Source organism: Genypterus blacodes, unplaced genomic scaffold, assembly GCF_046128005.1.
Source record: "Genypterus blacodes isolate CSIRO-AG114 ecotype Tasmania unplaced genomic scaffold, CSIRO-AGI_Gbla_v1 ptg000052l_1, whole genome shotgun sequence".
In the NCBI taxonomy this organism is placed as follows: Eukaryota; Metazoa; Chordata; class Actinopteri; order Ophidiiformes; family Ophidiidae; genus Genypterus; species Genypterus blacodes.
The window spans coordinates 6,434,992-6,454,302 of NW_027466864.1; the positions used below are offsets into that span (position 1 = coordinate 6,434,992).

Below are 19,311 nucleotides of genomic sequence, written 5' to 3' on the forward strand. Positions count from 1 at the left end.
ACCAAGAAACAAACACTTAATTTGCCCTGATCGCATTAGGCAGGCAGCTAATTGACAGCAGTGCGTGCGGCTGCAGTGTCCAACGGTGACCGCTCGCTCGCCTCGCTGGTGTACGCTGCGTTACGTACACTTGATAGAATATGAACGAGGTTACAGAGGTGAGGGGGGCGGGGGAGGGCGAGGTCATCTGGAATGTTCTCCACTGGGTTCAACTTCCAGAACTCTGTGAGAGCAGCGTGACAACACTTTGATTCATGCTGATTAGAATTGTATTTTTGGTGTTGACATCATCTTAACCAGACCAGAGTTTAAATGAGGACCTAGGTAGACTAGTTAGTAGTTAAGTAGTTAAGGCCATAGGAAAGGAGACATCTTACAGGTGTATCGTATCAATTGTAAGAACTGAATCTAAAAAGTTCATAAGAACACCATCTGACTCAGGGACAGGAAACTGGCTGCACCTGGATCCTGCTGCAGGTTGTCAGATGTTCTTCTCGTCTCTCAGTCATAAAATCAACAAGCTTTTGACTTCTGTGGCTTCTGAAGCAGCAGCAGCAGCAGCAGCGATGACTCAACACACAGACTCCCTTACGTCAGACTTCCGGCGTTTCAGTCGTGTGTGTGTGTGTGTGTGTGTGTATGTGTGTGTGTCTGGGTAAGGGAGCCGCTGCAGAGCCACAGACGCTCACATGACCACGCCTCCATGTTAATGACCTTAGTACATCTCTGTGCGTCACTCCTTGTTTAAAATAACATCTAACTAGCTTCAACCACGTCCATCAAGTCCTGAAGATCTGGCTCCTTCTTGTTCCAGGATCAAACCCACTGCAGACTCAAACTCCGTCCCACAAACTTCCCCGCTGCAGGGTGAAGCTTCCTCTCCTCCTGCAGCCCAAACCTTTGGTAGCTTTCTGTCCTCGCCTGTGCCGGCGTGTGTTTAGATTTCATTCTGTTTTGGTGTCTAATCAGAGCCAAACAAGGTGGCGGCACGGCGGCGACGCATTCCTGCACTTTTAACGGCGGCGGACACAAACAGCAAAGTGAAGGAGCCTTATGCATGTAAATGATCCATTTCATTTTCTTAATCACAGATGTGAACCATAGGAAACGTGCAGCGGTGCCCGCGCCATGAGCTCCTCGTCTGTATGCGTGATCACATGTGCTATGGTGAGAACTTCACCCCTCACCATCTCTCCGCCTCTCCAGCCACGCGTACACTTATGCATATGGAGGCTGGGGCTAAAGCATGATACCGTCGTCTCAGGGATTTGTTATGTGTGAACTCGCCTTAATTACATCTGAGCGCCGTGCGGGAAACCAAGAACCAACCAAGGTTCTAATAGCAAAAGGCCTCTGCTGCATGTCATCCTGCTCATTACGGCTCGTGTGTTTGTAAACACGACGTCATTAGCAAATATCTGCCTCTCTTTCTTTGTTTCATTAATATGAAACAGCGACACAGAAATGACTGCAACTGCTTTGAAAGACGAGCTGGAGTTACTTCTTCTTATTCTGTGTCTAAAACACTGAGTGATCTTCTGTAATTAAAGCTGAAACCTCAGGATTGTGTCGTTGTGTGAAGCCTCAAAGCCGCGGAGTGAGAGGGACCAATGTTTACTAAGAACTGATCCCAAACATAGAAACTTTCCTCTTTGTAAATGTGAATGTTGCCGTCCCGTGGCGGCTCACCTACCCTGGCATCGGCCCGTTCTTGGCCAGGTTGTAAACTTGTCTGGGGTTCAGAAGGTACTGGAACTTCCTGTAAATCCTGCAGGAGTGGAGATGAGACACAAAGATCAGCCTGAGGAAGCAACGGATGGATCCATCAGAAACACACACACAGAGTTCATCTAAGTTACACTGAGATGTTTACAAAAAGTCACAATTACTTTAAATATTATTTGAAATTAAATAGAAATGTAATCCCTGTACATCTACCACCCTTCAAAAGGTCAAAGGGTTAATAAGGGTCTTCATAAGGAACCTTCAGTGCCGTGTCTACAGATCTTCATCATGAATTGGTAAATAATGTAAATCTATACAAATCAGAAAGTAAAAATGTTCAAGTGTTCAAGCGATTGTTCAAAATCTTCCAACTCCCAGTTTGAATGCCTCATCAGCCATAAATGAAGTGTGTGTGCTTCACTATAAAGCCTCAGACGTTCGGGCTCAGAGTCTCTGCGCTCGTGTCACATTTTGACACAGACTAACGTCCAATCAGAGCGTGACGAGGCGCCGGACCGGGCAGCAGCGGGGTGGGACATACCCAAAGTCCCCTGGAGGAGAAACCATTAGAAAGACTAATTCATTTTAATTTCAATTTCATTATATCAACTGGCTGAAGTCATATTTTGATCTCATAATTTAAACAAATGAGGGGCGGCGTAATAAGGAGTGAATGAATATGTTTCAGTAATAACCCAATTAGCCCTGGGTCAGAGACCAGGGAGTGTGTGAGGGCCGCCAGCCCACCAGCTAAACGTTACTGCGCTTCTATTCAAAGCTAAAGTGCTCAGCAGCAGCCAGAGGACACGTGTCTCCTGTTTCCCCTCACTGTGCACCGGCCAAAACAGGAAGTCAAGAAGCTCTCAAGACTTTGATTTAAGATGATTCAATCTTAATGGAAAATAATCTTAACAAGCAGTAAATAGGCCCAATTATCCGCCTCTCCACCAGGCGGCAGGCGGCAGGCGAGGACGCGTTGCATTATCTTCACAAATCTCCATTGGGGGGAATCTCAAAAATTCTCCTTTTGTCTGTAATTCAGTGTTGAACATTAGATTTGAAAGTCTTTGAGGTAAACCCATGAAAGAAAAGAACAACTCAACAATAACAAGCAGAAAAACTAAGCTACAGGAAAACTTAATGACAAATATTAAATAAACTGATTCATCAACTGAGGCAGGTTACCTATCGAATGCATTGATCAGTAAAATGAAGCACATATGAGGGGAATCTAATTTAAAACGTCTTCCTGCTTCCATAACAATGCGTTTGTGAATCATTTGCAAAAGATAAAATACTGTAGTCACGTCTATTTCAACGCAAACCATCAATAAGGAGAATAACAGAGTTTCTGAATGAGGGGACGCCCATATTTAGAGTTTAGTGTGGGTGCGTATCTGAGGGGTTTGCGGCCTGCAGGTTCTGCTCGGTGCGCCTGCAGAAGTGGGGCTTTGTAAATCCTCTGGCAGCGTGTTGAGACAGATTGTGTACTCACCTCTCTCCCTGCTTCCCCCCGCTCTTCGGATTGACAAACACTAGCAGAGGATGAGTGCCCTCTATTGTTGTGATCTGAATGGGAGATGTCAAAACAAACCGTCGGCGCTTCCAGACTGCAGGATGCTTCACGGGGAATTCACTTTCAAGCCATAAACCTCAGACACTTCATCAAGAGTGCCGCTCACTTCACAGCAACGCCACTCATCTCTCACACGCTTCATGTATCCATCTCTTTTTTTTTAATACTTTTGTAGCTGTGTGAAGCAGACACACACCGGCGACTCGTGGCCGCGGTGAAGTGTGCGCACTTACTATTCCTCTGCCCGAGTCCAAATTTAATCCTGTGTTAATTATAACTCCTAATTATAAGAGCGAGCAGAGATAAAGATAAAGTCAGGTGGTATGAAATACATCACAGCAGGAGGGCATCAGGTGAGGAGAGCAGACTTTCATATGCATTCAAACATCGCAGTGACCACATAATAACATTAGTCATTCATACGGTTAGTTTAGGTTTGATGCTCATTCTCTCCTGTGATGTAAATAAGAAATAGTTTGGACCAGATCCCTGTTTATATTTTCTATATCACAGCTGAAAGTATAACTGTCAGATTAAACAGTTATTATGTCTTTAGTTCTTCATTTAGACATTTTTATTAATTTCTGAAATTTTTGCCAGAATTCACAATAACATTTTTTTTAGATACACACACGTCTCTGATTGTTTAATTTTAATACGAGTCAGAATTTTCTATACATTTATTGAAAATTGTTTTGGTAGACGTATAAATTAGCGATCTTGTCTGGTAGTTTATTTTTTAAAGATGAAGGTCTAAATCAGTTAAGTGGAAGATAACATCAGTTTGGAAGCTAAAGGGTTAAACACACACACAGAGCCTCTGTAATGACGATGGCTCACTTACTCACACTGACATACTGCACCAGACTATGTTCCACACACACACACACACACACACACACACACACACGCACACGCACACGCACACACACACGCACACACACACACACACACACGCACACGCACACACATACATCAGAACATTCTCACTCTGCCTGTTTACAGATGCTGCAGCACAAAGTCAATCTGTCCCCAGCTGCTGCGTCTGACGGATCAGAGCGATACGACCTGAAGCTCTGAACGCATATCGCTGTAAACTGGGAAAAAAGATAATAAAGAGGGCTTCCAGGTTCCTTCAAATAATGACCATAACCCAGACTGACACTGGGTGGCACTGTGCAAATAAAATAGGATTGAAGGGGGGTAGTTACTGTCCTTAATAAGAAGAAGTCCCTCTGTGTGGGGATCGGGTTAGATTTACAAAAAAATTTACCCAAAGGAAACTATTTGTTGCGAAAAAAATGTATTACTGCGGGAATTATCATTTTGTATTACATGCGATGCTGACCGCCACGCAGATAACTGAGTTTAGTGACTGATCCTTTACGTTCGGCTGCACTGGAACACATTTGTATATTCATGGTGACCAAAGGGTTAAAGATCTGAGCATCTTCGATACCTCTATTTATGAGTGTGTGTGTGTGTGTGTGTATGTGATGAGTGTGCGTGTTCTGGAAGTTGCATGTGAATGGGATTATCTGCAGGTGGAGCCTCAGGTTTCAGGAGTTACAGTAAAAGGTCTCATGGCTCTGAGCTGATCAATACACAGCTGATCAATACTCTCCAGCCCATGACTCATCATTCACACTGCAGTCATGACGCTTATTCCTCAGCCTTTTTGTTCGTTTGCGAGCTTCCCAGTTAGACGGCGGCCATACGAGGCCCTGCGTGCGGCGCTGCAGGCAGGACACCGCCGCCGCCGCCGCTGCCCGTACACACGCTGATCCGGCAGCCCCCCGTTTGAACCCTTCCTGCCGTTAAGAGCGCATCAACCGGCCCGGTGCTCTCCCTGACACAGATGAAGCGCTTAACTCCCCCTGTCTGCTATCCCAGCAGGCCCAGGGTGAATTAATGAGCTCCCTGTCCAGTCCAGAGTGATCCATTACTTCCTGTAATTATAAATAATAATCCTGATTATTACGCTGGTTAGCCGGCGCGGGGCAGAGATGGATGTGCCTCAGACGGCATTCATCAAGCTTCTCTCCTGGTCGCCACAGACGGCGGCAGGCTTCCATCGCCGGCTGACAGATCGCATAGAGGATCAGGCTGGACCGGGATCTGATACCAGGACCGACCGGTGATCGGCACCATCTGAGAGGAAACTGATCACTGATCAGACAGCAGGACGCCATCGCACCACTTCTCCCTTTAGGGATCAATACAGTCTATCTAATCTAATCTAATCTAATCTAATCTAATCTAATCTAATTTTAAGGCTTTGCAGACACAGCATTTTTCCTGATACTTGTGTATTGATCTTCTTTATTCTCTGGTTTCAGGATATTGATAATCACTTCACACAGTTCTTCATTCATATTGATCATATTGGAATCAGGCGGAGCTAAAATCTCTGCATTTGAAATCATTTGCATTATTTTCAGACTCTTAAAAAAAACGATTTCATTCCTCTGATGTCAGTGTGAACGTCTCAAACCAGATGTGACTCCTAATTCTACCCTTGGTTCATCTGAGTGATCAGTCTGCAGCATGTGTAACACACACACACACACACACACACACACACACACACACACACACACACACACACACACACACACACACACACACACACACACACACACACACACACACTCACCTGCAGTCCTTGTCCGTCCACTGTGACTGAGTTTGCTCTCTGCATCTTCCCTCTGCTGCACTGACTCGACCTGGAGTCTTTTCTCGTCGTCAGCTGCCTCTCCTGGGGTCAGAGGTCACAAACAGTTAGTTAGTTAGTCTGAATGGTCCTTTACATCTGTGACATCTGTGTGTCTTACATGCATATAAACACAGTAAATGAGTCACAGTGTATTGACTCCCATCTGTCGCATTTCCCTCTCGTGTGTGTGTGTGTGTGTGTGTGTGTGTGTGTACATGAGGCCTGAGTGCATTGTGTGTATCCTGAGTCTGAAGCCTTCCTGCCACATCAAACTCTTTGAGCTAAACTGAAAGAGACATTTCTGCGGCTGCTGTTGGACTTTTTGCAAACAAACAAACAAACAAACAAACTCGGGCGAGTCCTTTCCAGCTCTCGACGGGAGGAAGACGAGCCGACGATTGAATCTGCCTCGTGACCTGCTGACCTGAGAGGAGGCACGCTTACCACCACGACGGGGCAGATGGTGTTGGGGGGCAGGATGTGATCCTTCAGGGGTCCGCAGTCACACTCGGGTCTCACGTGGGAGGCACACTTGTTATGGAGCTGGAGGAGGTGGCAAAAGTTATTAACAGCCCACTTGTGTGTCAATAACAGAACCTGAGCCAGACGTCTTCAGGTAAAATCTCAGCAATGATTTGAATAACAGGAGCTGCCGCCTCTGTGTTTTATTTTCCATTAGCTTACAATCACAAACAAGCGTTTGGGGTGTAAATTGGTGGAATGACTCGCGAGGTACGGAAGGTGCAAACAGCAAACGTTAAACAACAAGAAGCAGTGGGAGGATAATGAGGAGGAGGCTGCAGCTCCTCGGGTGGCGGCTCACCGTGATCTGACACCAAACACAGTGGAGACCAGTCAGGCCCTGGTAACACTTAATGGTTTTGTGACACTTGTCACACTTGGTGGGGCAGTTCCCCTCCACCCAGAAATGATGCATTACCTGTGGAGAGGGAGAGAGAGAGAGAGAGAGAGAGAGAGAGAGAGAGAGTCAGAAAGAGAGGGGGAAGGGGGGAGACAGAGACAGAGAGAGAGAGAGATGAGAAGTGATAAAAAAGGAAGGTGGAGCAGAAAAACAAGACGCACAAACACGTACAACACACACACACACACACACACACACACAGGCCAGAGGCACAACAAAGACATGAGAAGAGAAAGAAAAGAGTAAGAAAGAAGGAACGACAGAAACAAAAGAGAAAGAAAGAAACCCATCAGAACACAGCTCTGTGTGTCTTGTGCGTGTGTGTGTGTCTTGTGTGTGTGTATGTGTAGTGCTTCTAATTAGCGACGCTTAGCTGCAGATTGAGTTGTTGTAATGCCGTCAGAGAGCTCCTCGCCCTCGGCTCAACGCTCCGCTGATCTGAGCGTGCCGGCAGCTAAACACTCCAATTGGACTCACAGCCATGTCTTTACTGTGACTCTCCTCCATGTCTTTACTGTGACTCTCCTCCATGTCTTTACTGTGACTCTCCTCCATGTCTTTACTGTGACTCTCCTCCATGTCTTTACTGTGACTCTCCTCCATGTTTCTACTGTGACTCTCTTCCATGTTTCTACTGTGACTCTCCTCCATGTCTTTACTGTGACTCTCCTCCATGTTTCTACTGTGACTCTCCTCTTGTTTCTACTGTGACTCTCCTCCATGTCTTTACTGTGACTCTCTTCCATGTTTCTACTGTGACTTTCCTCCATGTTTCTACTGTGACTCTCCTCCATGTCTTTACTGTGACTCTCCTCCATGTCTTTACTGTGACTCTCCTCCATGTTTCTACTGTGACTCTCCTTCATGTTTCTACTGTGACTCTCCTCCATGTCTTTACTGTGACTCTCCTCCATGTTTCTACTGTGACTCTCCTCCATGTCTTTACTGTGACTCTCCTCCATGTTTCTACTGTGACTCTCCTCCATGTTTCTACTGTGACACTCCTCCATGTCTTTACTGTGACTCTCCATGTTTCTACTGTGACTCTCCTCCATGTCTTTACTGTGACTCTCCTCCATGTTTCTACTGTGACACTCCTCCATGTCTTTACTGCTACTCTCCTCCATGTTTCTACTGTGACTCTCCTCCATGTCTTTACTGTGACTCTCCTCCATGTTTCTACTGTGACTCCCTTTTCTCTGACTCACATCAGTGTTCTTCTTGGACTTGACGTAGGTCTTGATGCAGGATGGAGGCGCCCGGGCCACACAGCGCTCATGGACGGTGTACTTACAGACTGAGGAGAGAAGAAGAAGAGTTTACATGTCACTAACAGAACCTGGAAACAAAGTGTGTGTGTGAAGAAGAATGATCCGTTAGTTTACGACATTTTTAGAAATCATCTTAATCCTAGAAAATGTAAATTTAAAGCAAATTTCATTGTAAAATAATAAATGGTAGAGAAATTATTTGTGGATGAAAAATCTCCAGACAAAAAAAAACAAATGATCAAGAAAATGTTGATTTTAGCATTTTACTGTGTCGCTTTAAAACGTGGAGGAAAAGCAGAATATATCAAAATTAAAATTAAAATTAAAAAATGACATTTGACTGGTGATGGCAAAACTGGGAAACATGCAACGCTTCTATTAAAATTAGTCAAAAAAACAAAAACAATATCTGCAATTAATATAAAGAATGTCATTAACCCTTCATCATATTTAATTATCACCACTTCATCATATTCAGCATCTTTACTGCCCAAGCAATAATTTGACAGAGAAGCTGCGTTCGTTTGTCGTATTATTATAAACCGTGCAGGCGTTTGTATTTTCAATGGATTGTTTGAGGATTCAAAGTCTCTGTGTCTCTGACAACAGTCCCTCCATCTCCCTGCAGGCACGTCCATGTCTCCGGGAAGGACCCTGAGACATCCCTGGGCCAGGATCGGTCCCGTACCTTGTTACATGGACATACAGGTGAACGTATTGAGCGGGAGACTCACAGGAGCAGCAGAGGCCCTGCTTGCCGAGGCCGATCAGCATGTTGAGGCACAGGTTGCAGTAGGCCGGCTTGTTGAAGTGCTTCAGTCTCCAGACGTGCTGTCCATCATCTTTAACATTCTGCAACAACACAAACACATCACACCATCCAGTCACTGATTGATTTTTCCCCCATGATGGGTCACAAATGTGGTTCCTTCACTCAAAAACAAAAGATGCGAGTCGTTTCAGATTTCTCTTGTTTTGTCTCAGTGAGTGTCGCACGGTAACGCTGTAATATTCATTCATAAAAAATGACTTCCAGAAAGCATCGCTACTCAAACTGGTCAAGTGGCTCCATCTAGTGGACAAACAGGGAAGTGTTGTTCTGCAGATGAAATGAATCCCCATGAGTGTGTGTGTGTGTGTGTGTGTGTGTGTGAGAGAGGTCAGGAGGTGACAGATGAAGAGCACATCATGACTTACTGATGATCAGGGAGCATTTTGTTTATGAAATAATGAATATTTACAGCCAAGAGGGTTTTTGGAGCGATGACTCAAGCTAAATGGCTCAGACGGGGAAAATAAATGGATTCCTCCAGTCAGATAGAGTTCTAGAGACTCTAGACGCTGCACAGGGCGGACAAAGCTTTGATCATTTCATTATTTACCTCTAACATTTACATTTAATTCACCATTTCGCAACTTCCCTTTGCACTAGAAGCCAGTGCAGATGAAAGGAGAGTGTGAGTGCTATGTGTGTGTGTGTGTGTGTGTGTGTGTGTGTGTGTGTATGTGTGTGTGTGTCCTGGCTCACCGTCTCCAGGCCCAGCAGCACCAGCAGAGGGATGGTGGTCATGCCCCCCTGGATCCACTCGTCCAGCGACACCGTGCCGTCGCGGTCGAAGTCGATCTCCTGCATCATTTCCTGCAGGATCTGAGAAGAGAGGAAGAGCAGGGAAATCAAACATGTCAGGGCAGTAACTACCCCCCACCCCCCTTCCTATCTCTCTTCCATTTGCCCTGTGCTGGGAGATGGCACCTGGAAGTCCACTTAATCATCCACATTGCAGACTAATCATGCTGAAAAACAACTCTAAAAAGGCGGAAGTAAAGGTGATTTTTAGTGTCATAGTTCACTTTCCTGCCATATTTCAAGTGTTTTAAAGCCAAAGAAGCCATCAGAGAGAAGAGGGAAGTGTGTGTTGTACTTCAGCACAACTCCATTTGGCTCCTTTGTGTAGCGTACGGGAGACAGGACACATTGTTCTGCCGCCGCCGCCGCTGCCTTATCATTACTAATTTCTATAATCGGGGTGAGAGTTGTGCCTTACTGGTTTCAGCTCGGTCACGTCCCATTCCAGGTACTCGGCTACATGCATCATCTGGGAGATAATGTGCTCCAGCTCCTGCGGGGGGAGACCACAGACAGTCATTACACACACAGAAATACAGTGTTTACCTTCAGTGCGTATTGCAGCCTTACACGTCGGTGTCAGCGAGCGTCTGTGGCGTGAATAGACGGATAAACAGCAGTAATAGCAGGTTAGCAGTGTCACTCTCCTGCACGCCGCTAAACAAAGGCAGTGTGGGAAGCGTTCCCAAGGCTGATGCTTTAATTACAATGTTTGCTTTTTTAGGAGTGGGGGGGTTAGAGGGGTGTGTGTGTGTGTGTGTGTGTGTGTGTGTGTGTGTGTGTGTGTGTGTGTGACATTATTATCTAGTGGCAGACCGACTCACAATCACCACCACTGCCATGTTAGAGTGTGTATCAGTCATAGGTTAGCAGCTTATGACCAAAATGAGGCATCGTCAGCATGTCAACACTCCACTGTCAACTACCCTCAGTGTGTCTGACGGTGCTGCAGGCTCCCAGGTTCACACTCAGGGTCTGTTTGTCTGAGGACTCATGGTGGTGGAGCTTTTCAGAATAAGGTCATGTTTGATTTCTGTGCTTACTCAGACTCTTTACTCAATCAATTCATCAATCACATCCCTCCTATTGGACTAAAGGTTATTTTAAATCCATCAACACACTCCTAACAGTGTCTGATCTGTCCGCAGTGTAGCGTCTCACTCCTGTGTGTGTCACATGTTTATATATTTGTGGATTCAGACTTTGTTTTTGCAAATATTTACCGAGCTGTCCAAAGAGCCGTTCCCGTCTGTGTCGTAGAGACGAAACATGACTGTGGAGATAAAAACAGAGCGTTAATCCATAAACAGACGCTTGCTTCTCTTTAGCCTCTAAAGTGAATAATGGCCGCTCACTAAAGCCCTTTGATCCGTCTTCTCCAATGCAATCAAACAGCAGCTGCAGGCATCTCAACGCTGCAACATCAACTCCCCCCCCCCTTATACCACTCAAACACGTCGCCATGGAAACAGACACCACCGTGATAGGCTCGTCCTTAATGACACGGTGACGCATAAACACTGCCGCTCCATCAGAGTCGTGACAGCAACGACAACAACAATAACAACAACAGCAGCAGCGACGGCGGTGGCGGTGGCACGACCCGGCTGCTGCTCATTTCCATACGCGCCTCTATACTTAGCCTGACCTCCTCCTGCAGCAGGAGAGGCCGGGAGGTGACATCATCGGGGGGCTGACGTCAGGTGGCCACTAAACGAGGAGTTAATTGGCGGCTTCCTGATGAAGTGTGTCCCTCTGAGGCGAGGGGAAGCGGGAAGCGATGTCGGGGCCCGGTGGCGGCTGGAGGGTTAACGACGGCACTCGGAGGCGTTTGTGGCGACCAAACGTGGCCTCAAATAGGCGACGCTTTGTGAGGAGGCATGATGGGAAACTCTGGTACACTTGTGTTTATGTTTTTAAAGTCCCAGTTTCAGCCTTTTCTCCTGTAAGTACATGTTTGGGTTCAGGCCCATTCAGGGGTTTGGAGCAAATGACCAGGAAATGAGCTGAAGGTTCTAAAACTGACACACACACACACACACACACACACACACACACACACACACACACACACACACACACACACACACACAGCCCACAACATAAACAAATTGTAAGACATATTGTAAGAATCTTTGAACTTTGTAAGACATCTTTGTAAATCGTTTACTTTGAATCTAACTCATTGTCGTCCTTAGATACCAATGAGAAGACATCAGCTCATTTTAACAGAACATTAACATTGAACATTTAACAGAAACATTTAATTTAAATCTCAAATATCTAGTTCTTTATCTATTGGGGGTTAAAAACTATAATTTAAAGAAGTTTTCTCTCATTTCTAAGCCTCTTAAAGTGAACAAGGGGCGTGAGATGTTTTGTTCCCAGTACAGATTATTATATTATTATTTATTTTCACCAAAATAACTTAAAGTCCACAGAGAGAAGTTTGAAGTGTTGCTGACTGAGACGTGTTAAACTTTTAAAGGCACACAGATTCTATCCACGCTTCCTTTCCTGCTCACTCACTGCAGTTCTCCATCACGCCAGCAGAGGGCGCCCTTTACCACTAAAAGAACATCTACCGAAGCTGTGAGCACCACGGAGGAGGAAGAGGAGCATTACAAACCATCACACACTCAGATCCATGATGTGCTCGCACCGGGCGGCATCTGCTAAATTATTCAGTCGTTGGCGTGCTTAATGAGCTCCTCTGCTCAATAATGCAGCAGATGGATGAGAATTACAGCAACGCAGAGAAAAAAGTCTCGCCCAATTAAGATACGTAACCTTGTGAATTAGTAATGTGATCACTGTAATGATGTTACGATAGAACCAGCGCGCGTGAGACCCAAACACAGCAGAGAGGGAGAAGATCAGAACGACGCGAATGAGCAGAGACGGCAAATTAGAAAGAAGAAGAATGGAATCGTCATAGAACAAAAACCTAAAGCCGCGTTCACACTTTCTATGAAGGTGATCTCAGTATCTGAACACGACATCCGGCTACTAAAGCCTGAATGGACCCAGTGCCAGGTAAACCTGTTTCTGATGCTAAAGGGGACTTCCAGGTTATCTGAAATGAACCACAACCCCACCTGTCCACTGAGTGGCGCTGTTAGCACATGAAGCTCCCCTTAGCCAGAGATAGAGCTTCATAGAACGGATCGGAAGAGAAACGAGGATGACTCTGAAAAACCTTCACTGACGATACCTGTTGTATCGTATGCAGTGCTGAGTGCCAAGAACTATGTCAACTTTGTATTTCCCCTCTGGACTTCAGACACTGAGGACAGGCGGTCCACACACTCACACACACTCACACTCCAGCTTGTCCTCGGGCCGGCCGCCCTCCAGCAGCGAGAGGTAACACACGATGTCCTTCAGCTGCACCGTGTGGAGAGGCCTGGACAGTGCGGGCGCCTTCAGAGGGGTGGAGTTGCCTTTGATCAGCTTCAACCCTGCAGGGGGGGACGCAGATGAAAGGTCAACACATCCTCCACAACCCCTCTAATGTCAGCTTGACCCCCCTGCCGCTTTAGGATACCTGACATCAGTCAAACAGACACACGGCTGAATGGAGGCCCAGGGTCCAGTTCCTCTGCAGATCGATCAGCTGATATCTATAATCTAATTTTACCCTCCTGCCAAAGGCCAGTGTGTGTGTGTGTGTGTGTGTGGGTGTGTGTGTGTGAAGCATCTCACGCCTACATGCATTGTTGTCAAGTGAGCCCAGTTGGAAGTTTGTTCTGCTGCATCATCGACTGTTACACGTCTGGGCTCAGGACTTATCAGCAGCAGTGTAACATGTGGACATTCAAACTCAGCTCAGTGACATCATCATCAGATCAGACAGACAGGATCTAACGGCGCTCTGTGTAACATCGATGAGTCATTACCACAGGAAACGGAGATATTAGCATGAATGCTGTAAACAAACAAAGACTGAAGCCAAACAAGGCTGGCAGCTCCACCAGGGAGACGGAGCTGGAAGAGATGGCAGCCGTCCTGACACCAAGACACCAAGACACCAAGACACCAAGACACCAAGACACCAACCACGAAGACATCAAGACACCAACCACGAAGACAAGATGAGGAACAGAAAACAGCTAATACTGTGCTTACAATGAGTATTACTGTGTTTCTGAAGTTTCTCTCTCTCTCTTTCTGTGTCTTTCTGTGTCTCTCTCTCTTTGTCTCTCTCTCTCTCTCTGTCCCTCCCTCTCTCTCTGTCTCTCTCTGTATGTCCTAATCCCTCCCTCCCTCCCTTCCTTCCTTCCATCCTTCATTCCTCCCTTCCTCCCTTCCTACCTTCCTAAGCGTAAACATTCCCTGAAACTTAAGACTCCACTCGTCTTCACCTTGAGTACTTTCTCTTGTGACACTTGAGTCTGTCCTGCTCACACTCGTCCCTTGAGTCTGTCCTGCTCACACTCGTCCCTTGTGACTGTTGAGTCTGTCCTGCTCAGACTCGTCTCACTGCAGCAGTAAACACTTTCAGGCCACATTTATAAGCACTTCATGTTCAGTGTGCGTGTTCCCCGGGTTGGGATTCCTCCGCTCACGGTTCCTACGTCATGCCGTCATGTTGTACACACTGTGACGGTTTGTTAGGCGTCGACACTCACCAGAGACTCGCGGTTTGTCCGAGGACGAGGGACTCGGTTTGGGTCCCTTGTTGCTAAACGACAAGAAGAGGTGTTGACAGAACTCCTCGGGGAGCTGGCTCTCCAAGAACGTCTGCATGAAGACCTTGAAACCATCAAAGTCGATCTCCTGCAACACACACGCGCACACGCACACACACACACACACACACACACACACACACACACACACACGTGAGTTGGCTCCATTGTTGACCTGCAGTTTCCCACAGAGACTTAGTAAACGCTGCAGCATTTACGTGACAGATTCCTGCACTTAATAATAACAGTAACACCTGAAGTGTTGTCTGGGACGTGGGCGTCCAGAATCTAAACACAAACAGTTTCTACTCTCGTCCTTTTATTGCTGCTCCTCCAAGCTCCACGCTCTGGGGTTCTTATTATTATTATTTGGGCTCTGCGTTTCATCACTTGTCAGGATCAGTCAGATAACAGAGGCGTCTAAGCTCCCTGCAGGCTGAGGACGTTTTTGGCAGTTTGACTTTGCTGTGCACTGCAGCTGTGCTAATGGAAAAGGGAAGCGGCACAACAAGAGAATTAAATCTGAACTCATCATGGCGTCATTTCATGGATTAGACGTATTTCACTGAGCCCGTGTAGGAGATTCTGTCACTCCAGCTGAGGCTTAACCACACAGACAACACCACCAAGAGGAGGAAGACACACACAGACATGTACACAATACTCACACACATCAGAGACCTCAGACACGTTAAGGACAGAGACGACAGAGAGAAGAGAGGATCTGTTACCTGGCTGAGGATCTCCTGCTTCTGCACCAGGCAGCACCACAGAGACAAACACATCCACTCTTACTCATGATGCAACTCTTTACTCAGATTATGCAAACTTCCCACAACATACGTGTAAAGTGACCGGAGCGTGTTTAGGGTGATCAGGCTCCAGATCAATCATTTAAGGTTCTCAGTTATCGAGAAGGAATTTGAGAAATCTGCATCTTTCAAAACCTCAACGTTTACTGTCGACTTCTTAACTCAATGTTTGGTGTCTTTATTTTTTAGCTTTCACAGCGAATAAAGAGTAAAGTTGAAAGAACCAAACCAAACCAAACCAAAGCATCAAGCACAGGAGGTTCCACCTTAAAGCGTCTCTGCAATGAGTTAGACAGCAAAGAGAAGCAAAATCTGACCCAAAACAAAGAGCAGCCGTCGTTTCAGACTCTGCTTCAGACGCCTCATCAAGAAATTAAAGACTAGAAACAAGTCAAACAAGTCAAACAAGTCAAAGTTGCATTGTGTTAAGTGTAGAGACCGACGCGTGTTCGTACCTCCTCCGGGTTGTATTTGGCCAACACACCGTCGCCGTGGAACTCCTGCAGCACGTCCTTCAGCTTCTTGGTGGAATCTGAGGGAGGACATGGAGGACATAGAGGACATGGAGGACAAGTCACTGAGGAGGAACCTTCTGTCCTTGCAGGTCAACTTCTCATTCCCTGCAACTTTATTTTGTGCTTTGTCAGTTAGCTTCACTCTGAGCAGTTTCGCTTCTCTCTCTCTGTTTCTCTCCTTTGAACTCTTTTCTGTGTTGGCTGCTTTTTAAATTATGTTTCAGAAAATTTGTGCGGCTTTGTTTCATGTTTTGGCTGCATTGATGTCTCACTTCCTGCCTGTCCCCCTTCCACAGGCTCAGGAGCTGGAACATCAGTGAGGAAGCTGCTGCTTTGGGTCGGACGTGTTGAAGTGTGATGCTATTTTACTTTGTTATGCTACATCTCACCTGCTAGCTTACACCTTCAATATTCAAGAAACAGCAAATACTTTAAGCCTTAAAAGAGTTTTATAACATGTTAAAATCCTCTCTTACCACAAGCACTTCAAACTTTTTCTGTTAGCAGCAGAAATCACACAAAGCAAGGAGAACAAACACACTTTGGCTCCTACAGAAGTCGCGTGAAACAGCTCTGCTTGCTCTGTTAAAACGCAGGAGAGGACTGAGGCTTTGTCCTTCTGCTACAGAAGCTTCCCCATTGAAAAAAGACATAAACCGGGGAACTTTCAACGTTTGGAAGCTTTAAAGTCTCTCTAGGCGCTGCCATGTTGACTGACATTAGAGAAAGTGCTTCCCGGTGAGGTCTGGGTAAATGCATTTTCCCTTCGCTTGTCGTTCTGTCGTGTTCTTTCCAAGTGGGAGGTCGTGACTTTTACGAGTTCCTAGTAGCCGTGGTGACGAAGCCTGATGCCGGTCAATGAATCAGAAGCCTTTGCTGAGGTCAATCAGCTGAGTAGCATCCCAGCTTCATTGCGGGCTCTCAGTCCTCTCAGTATGCAGAGGCGACAAACTGTGACTAAAACGTTTACACGCCGCAATAAATCCATTTACCATCCCATAATAATCCAGGTCTGTTACTCAGAGGAAACGTAACTCGATTTGGGCCAATTTTCAATCACATTAAGGTGCAGAAATGACGTTTGTAAAATGTCGATTTACTGCCTTCATCGCATTACAAGCAAAGTCTCAAAGTGCCGCTAAACGCTCTGAGTCAGCGTCTCTGCTCGCCCAGCGTCTCCGCCTCGCACCGACGTTTAACTCCAGCCTGCTGCCTGAAGCACGGCACAGAGGCGAGGTCACAGTCTGGCTCAGATGCGAGGTCACATTGGATGGACCGAGTTCATGAGCACAAAAAGCCCTAACAGCTCGTAAGAAGACCAAGAAGATACAACTGAAGAAGAAGATCTTAACGGTGCCTTCATCTTGTTTGTATAAATGAACACAGGATGATGAGTTTCTGATCTGTCATTGCCTCTGTGAAACTTCAGAGCTCTCAAATGACCCAGGACGCCTTTTAGCGAGGGAGCGGAGGCAAATGTCTCCCATTGGACCGAGCGTTCCCTGCCATCGCCTCCTTCCTTTATTGGCGCCGCTGCACCATCACAGACTGATGATGATTCCACTGATGGTTACATGTCACCTTTGGGTAACGGGGAATAATTAGGAGGACTCACACACGCACACAGACACACACAGACACACACACACACACACACACACACACACACACACACACACACACACACACACACACACACTCGCTACATTGCCTTGGTATAAGGTTTCTCCCTCTGCAGAGCCACACACAGCAGCAATTACATCAAATAAAGAGAAATTCAAATTGCAGTGAATCAGAGCTCAGGCGCCAGCGGCCATAAAAGTGTTATGAAAGTGTGTAACGAGGAAGAGGGGAGCCATAGAGGGTGAGAGGGGAGGGGAGAGGAGAGGAGAGGAGAGGAGAGGAGGGGAAGGAGAGGAGAGGAGGGGAAGAAGAGGAGAGGAGAGGAGAGGAGAGGAGGAGAGGAGGGGAGAAGGAGAGGAGGGGAGAGGAGAGGAGAAGGAGAGGAGAGGATTATATTACAGAATAGAATTGAGAGAAAATGACCAGAAACCCTCCCGTTTCCCCTTCATGGTTCTGGGTTGTGGTGCATGTTGGGTAAAAAGTTGCCTCTCAGCCTGGTTTGCTTGTTTCAATAGGATCGTTTTGGACATTGATCTAAAGCATGAATATTTACCAATCCATGGATTCAAAGCGTTTCCTTCATCAGTACTGCAGTATTAACCCTGCGGGGGCAGAGCAATGCAGGAGTGAAGGACCTGAGCCTCTATCCAGCCGCTCTGGGAACGTCTGCTCATCTATGTCAACAAACCCCTGCTTGATGTCTTCACCATCTGAAAACTAATCCAGACGTTTGCAGAGCGACAATAAAAGCCCGACATTGTCACCATAATGGCTTCTGCTTAAGAGAGGCAGAGCGCCCGGAGATGTCATCATTACCCAGTGAGCGACCGCTGATAGAGCTCCTGGGCACAGAGCATCTATTATTTATGTCTCTGAGATGTGAAATTAGCTCTTAAATACATTCAAGTGAAGACGGACGCACACACACAGAGGACCAGGGAGAGCGACGAGGTAGAGAGGGCAGCAAGCAGAGCGACCAGGCCCAGAGAGGAACAGGGAGAGCGTCGGACACTTACAACTCTACATGTCCATATTTGATCTAAAGCCTTAGTCTCAGCGGCTGGCCTGCAGCTCTCCATCTTCTCCGTCTGCGCTCCCATATGGGACGAACAAACGTCTTCACATGTCGGTAAACTGCAGGCCCCCCGGGCACAGCAGGAGAGCCGGGTGGAGGATGAATCACGCAGGCCGAGCCCCGGGGCCTGAAGCCCTGAGGCCTGATGCCTGATGCCCGATGCCCCCCCTCTCCTGCCCCCCCTCCCCTGACAGATTAAACGCTCCAGCAGCTTTTCAGGCTAAATGAGCAAAACACTCACAGGATCAGAAATAAACGTTTTCATGAGTTGAAGTTTCACACTGCAGTGAATCAGCTCACACACACACACACACACACACACACACACACACACACACACACACACACACACACACACACACACACTGCTGTTATGGTTAAGCCTAGTGTGTGATGCTATCAGTGCACAGCAGAGAATGTGTGTGTGTGTGTGTGTTTATGTTTGAACGTTTGACTACAGGAACCTTGGGAGTTCCGCGTTGTTAAACTCCACAGGGAGTTTGCATTGAGCGCTGAGTCCTAATTATGAGACTCAGCATGGAAACTCCAGGGCTGATGATGCCTTGGTCAAGGGCAATGGCAGGAGCTTTAATCTCACACACACCTTTCTGATTGGAAACCAGAGCAGCGGAGTGAAACAAGGAGCCGTGCAGTTTAGTGTCCTTTCCTTTAACGTCTCACTTTTCCCTCTTAAATACTTTGAGAGAAATCATTTGGATTGTGAGGATTTAGTTCTTGGAATGAAACAGATGATGATG

General features: G+C 46.6%; 1 protein-coding gene across 2 annotated transcripts in view; it reads right to left on the reverse strand.

Annotated features, from left to right (window-relative positions):
* The window catches only part of dgkb (diacylglycerol kinase, beta), a 50,452-nt gene that overhangs the window by 27,218 nt on the left and 3,923 nt on the right, over nt 1-19,311 (reverse strand). For both annotated transcript variants that reach the window (XM_076150594.1, XM_076150593.1), the window contains 13 exons: nt 15,796-15,872; nt 14,469-14,616; nt 13,161-13,298; nt 11,061-11,110; nt 10,256-10,330; nt 9,739-9,858; nt 8,945-9,062; nt 8,148-8,236; nt 6,841-6,957; nt 6,462-6,560; nt 5,958-6,059; nt 3,221-3,294; nt 1,694-1,768 (listed from right to left, as the gene is read on the reverse strand). In XM_076150594.1, coding sequence (XP_076006709.1) covers nt 1,694-1,768; nt 3,221-3,294; nt 5,958-6,059; nt 6,462-6,560; nt 6,841-6,957; nt 8,148-8,236; nt 8,945-9,062; nt 9,739-9,858; nt 10,256-10,330; nt 11,061-11,110; nt 13,161-13,298; nt 14,469-14,616; nt 15,796-15,872 — 1,282 coding nt within the window. The remainder of the gene's footprint in view (nt 1-1,693; nt 1,769-3,220; nt 3,295-5,957; nt 6,060-6,461; nt 6,561-6,840; nt 6,958-8,147; nt 8,237-8,944; nt 9,063-9,738; nt 9,859-10,255; nt 10,331-11,060; nt 11,111-13,160; nt 13,299-14,468; nt 14,617-15,795; nt 15,873-19,311) is intronic.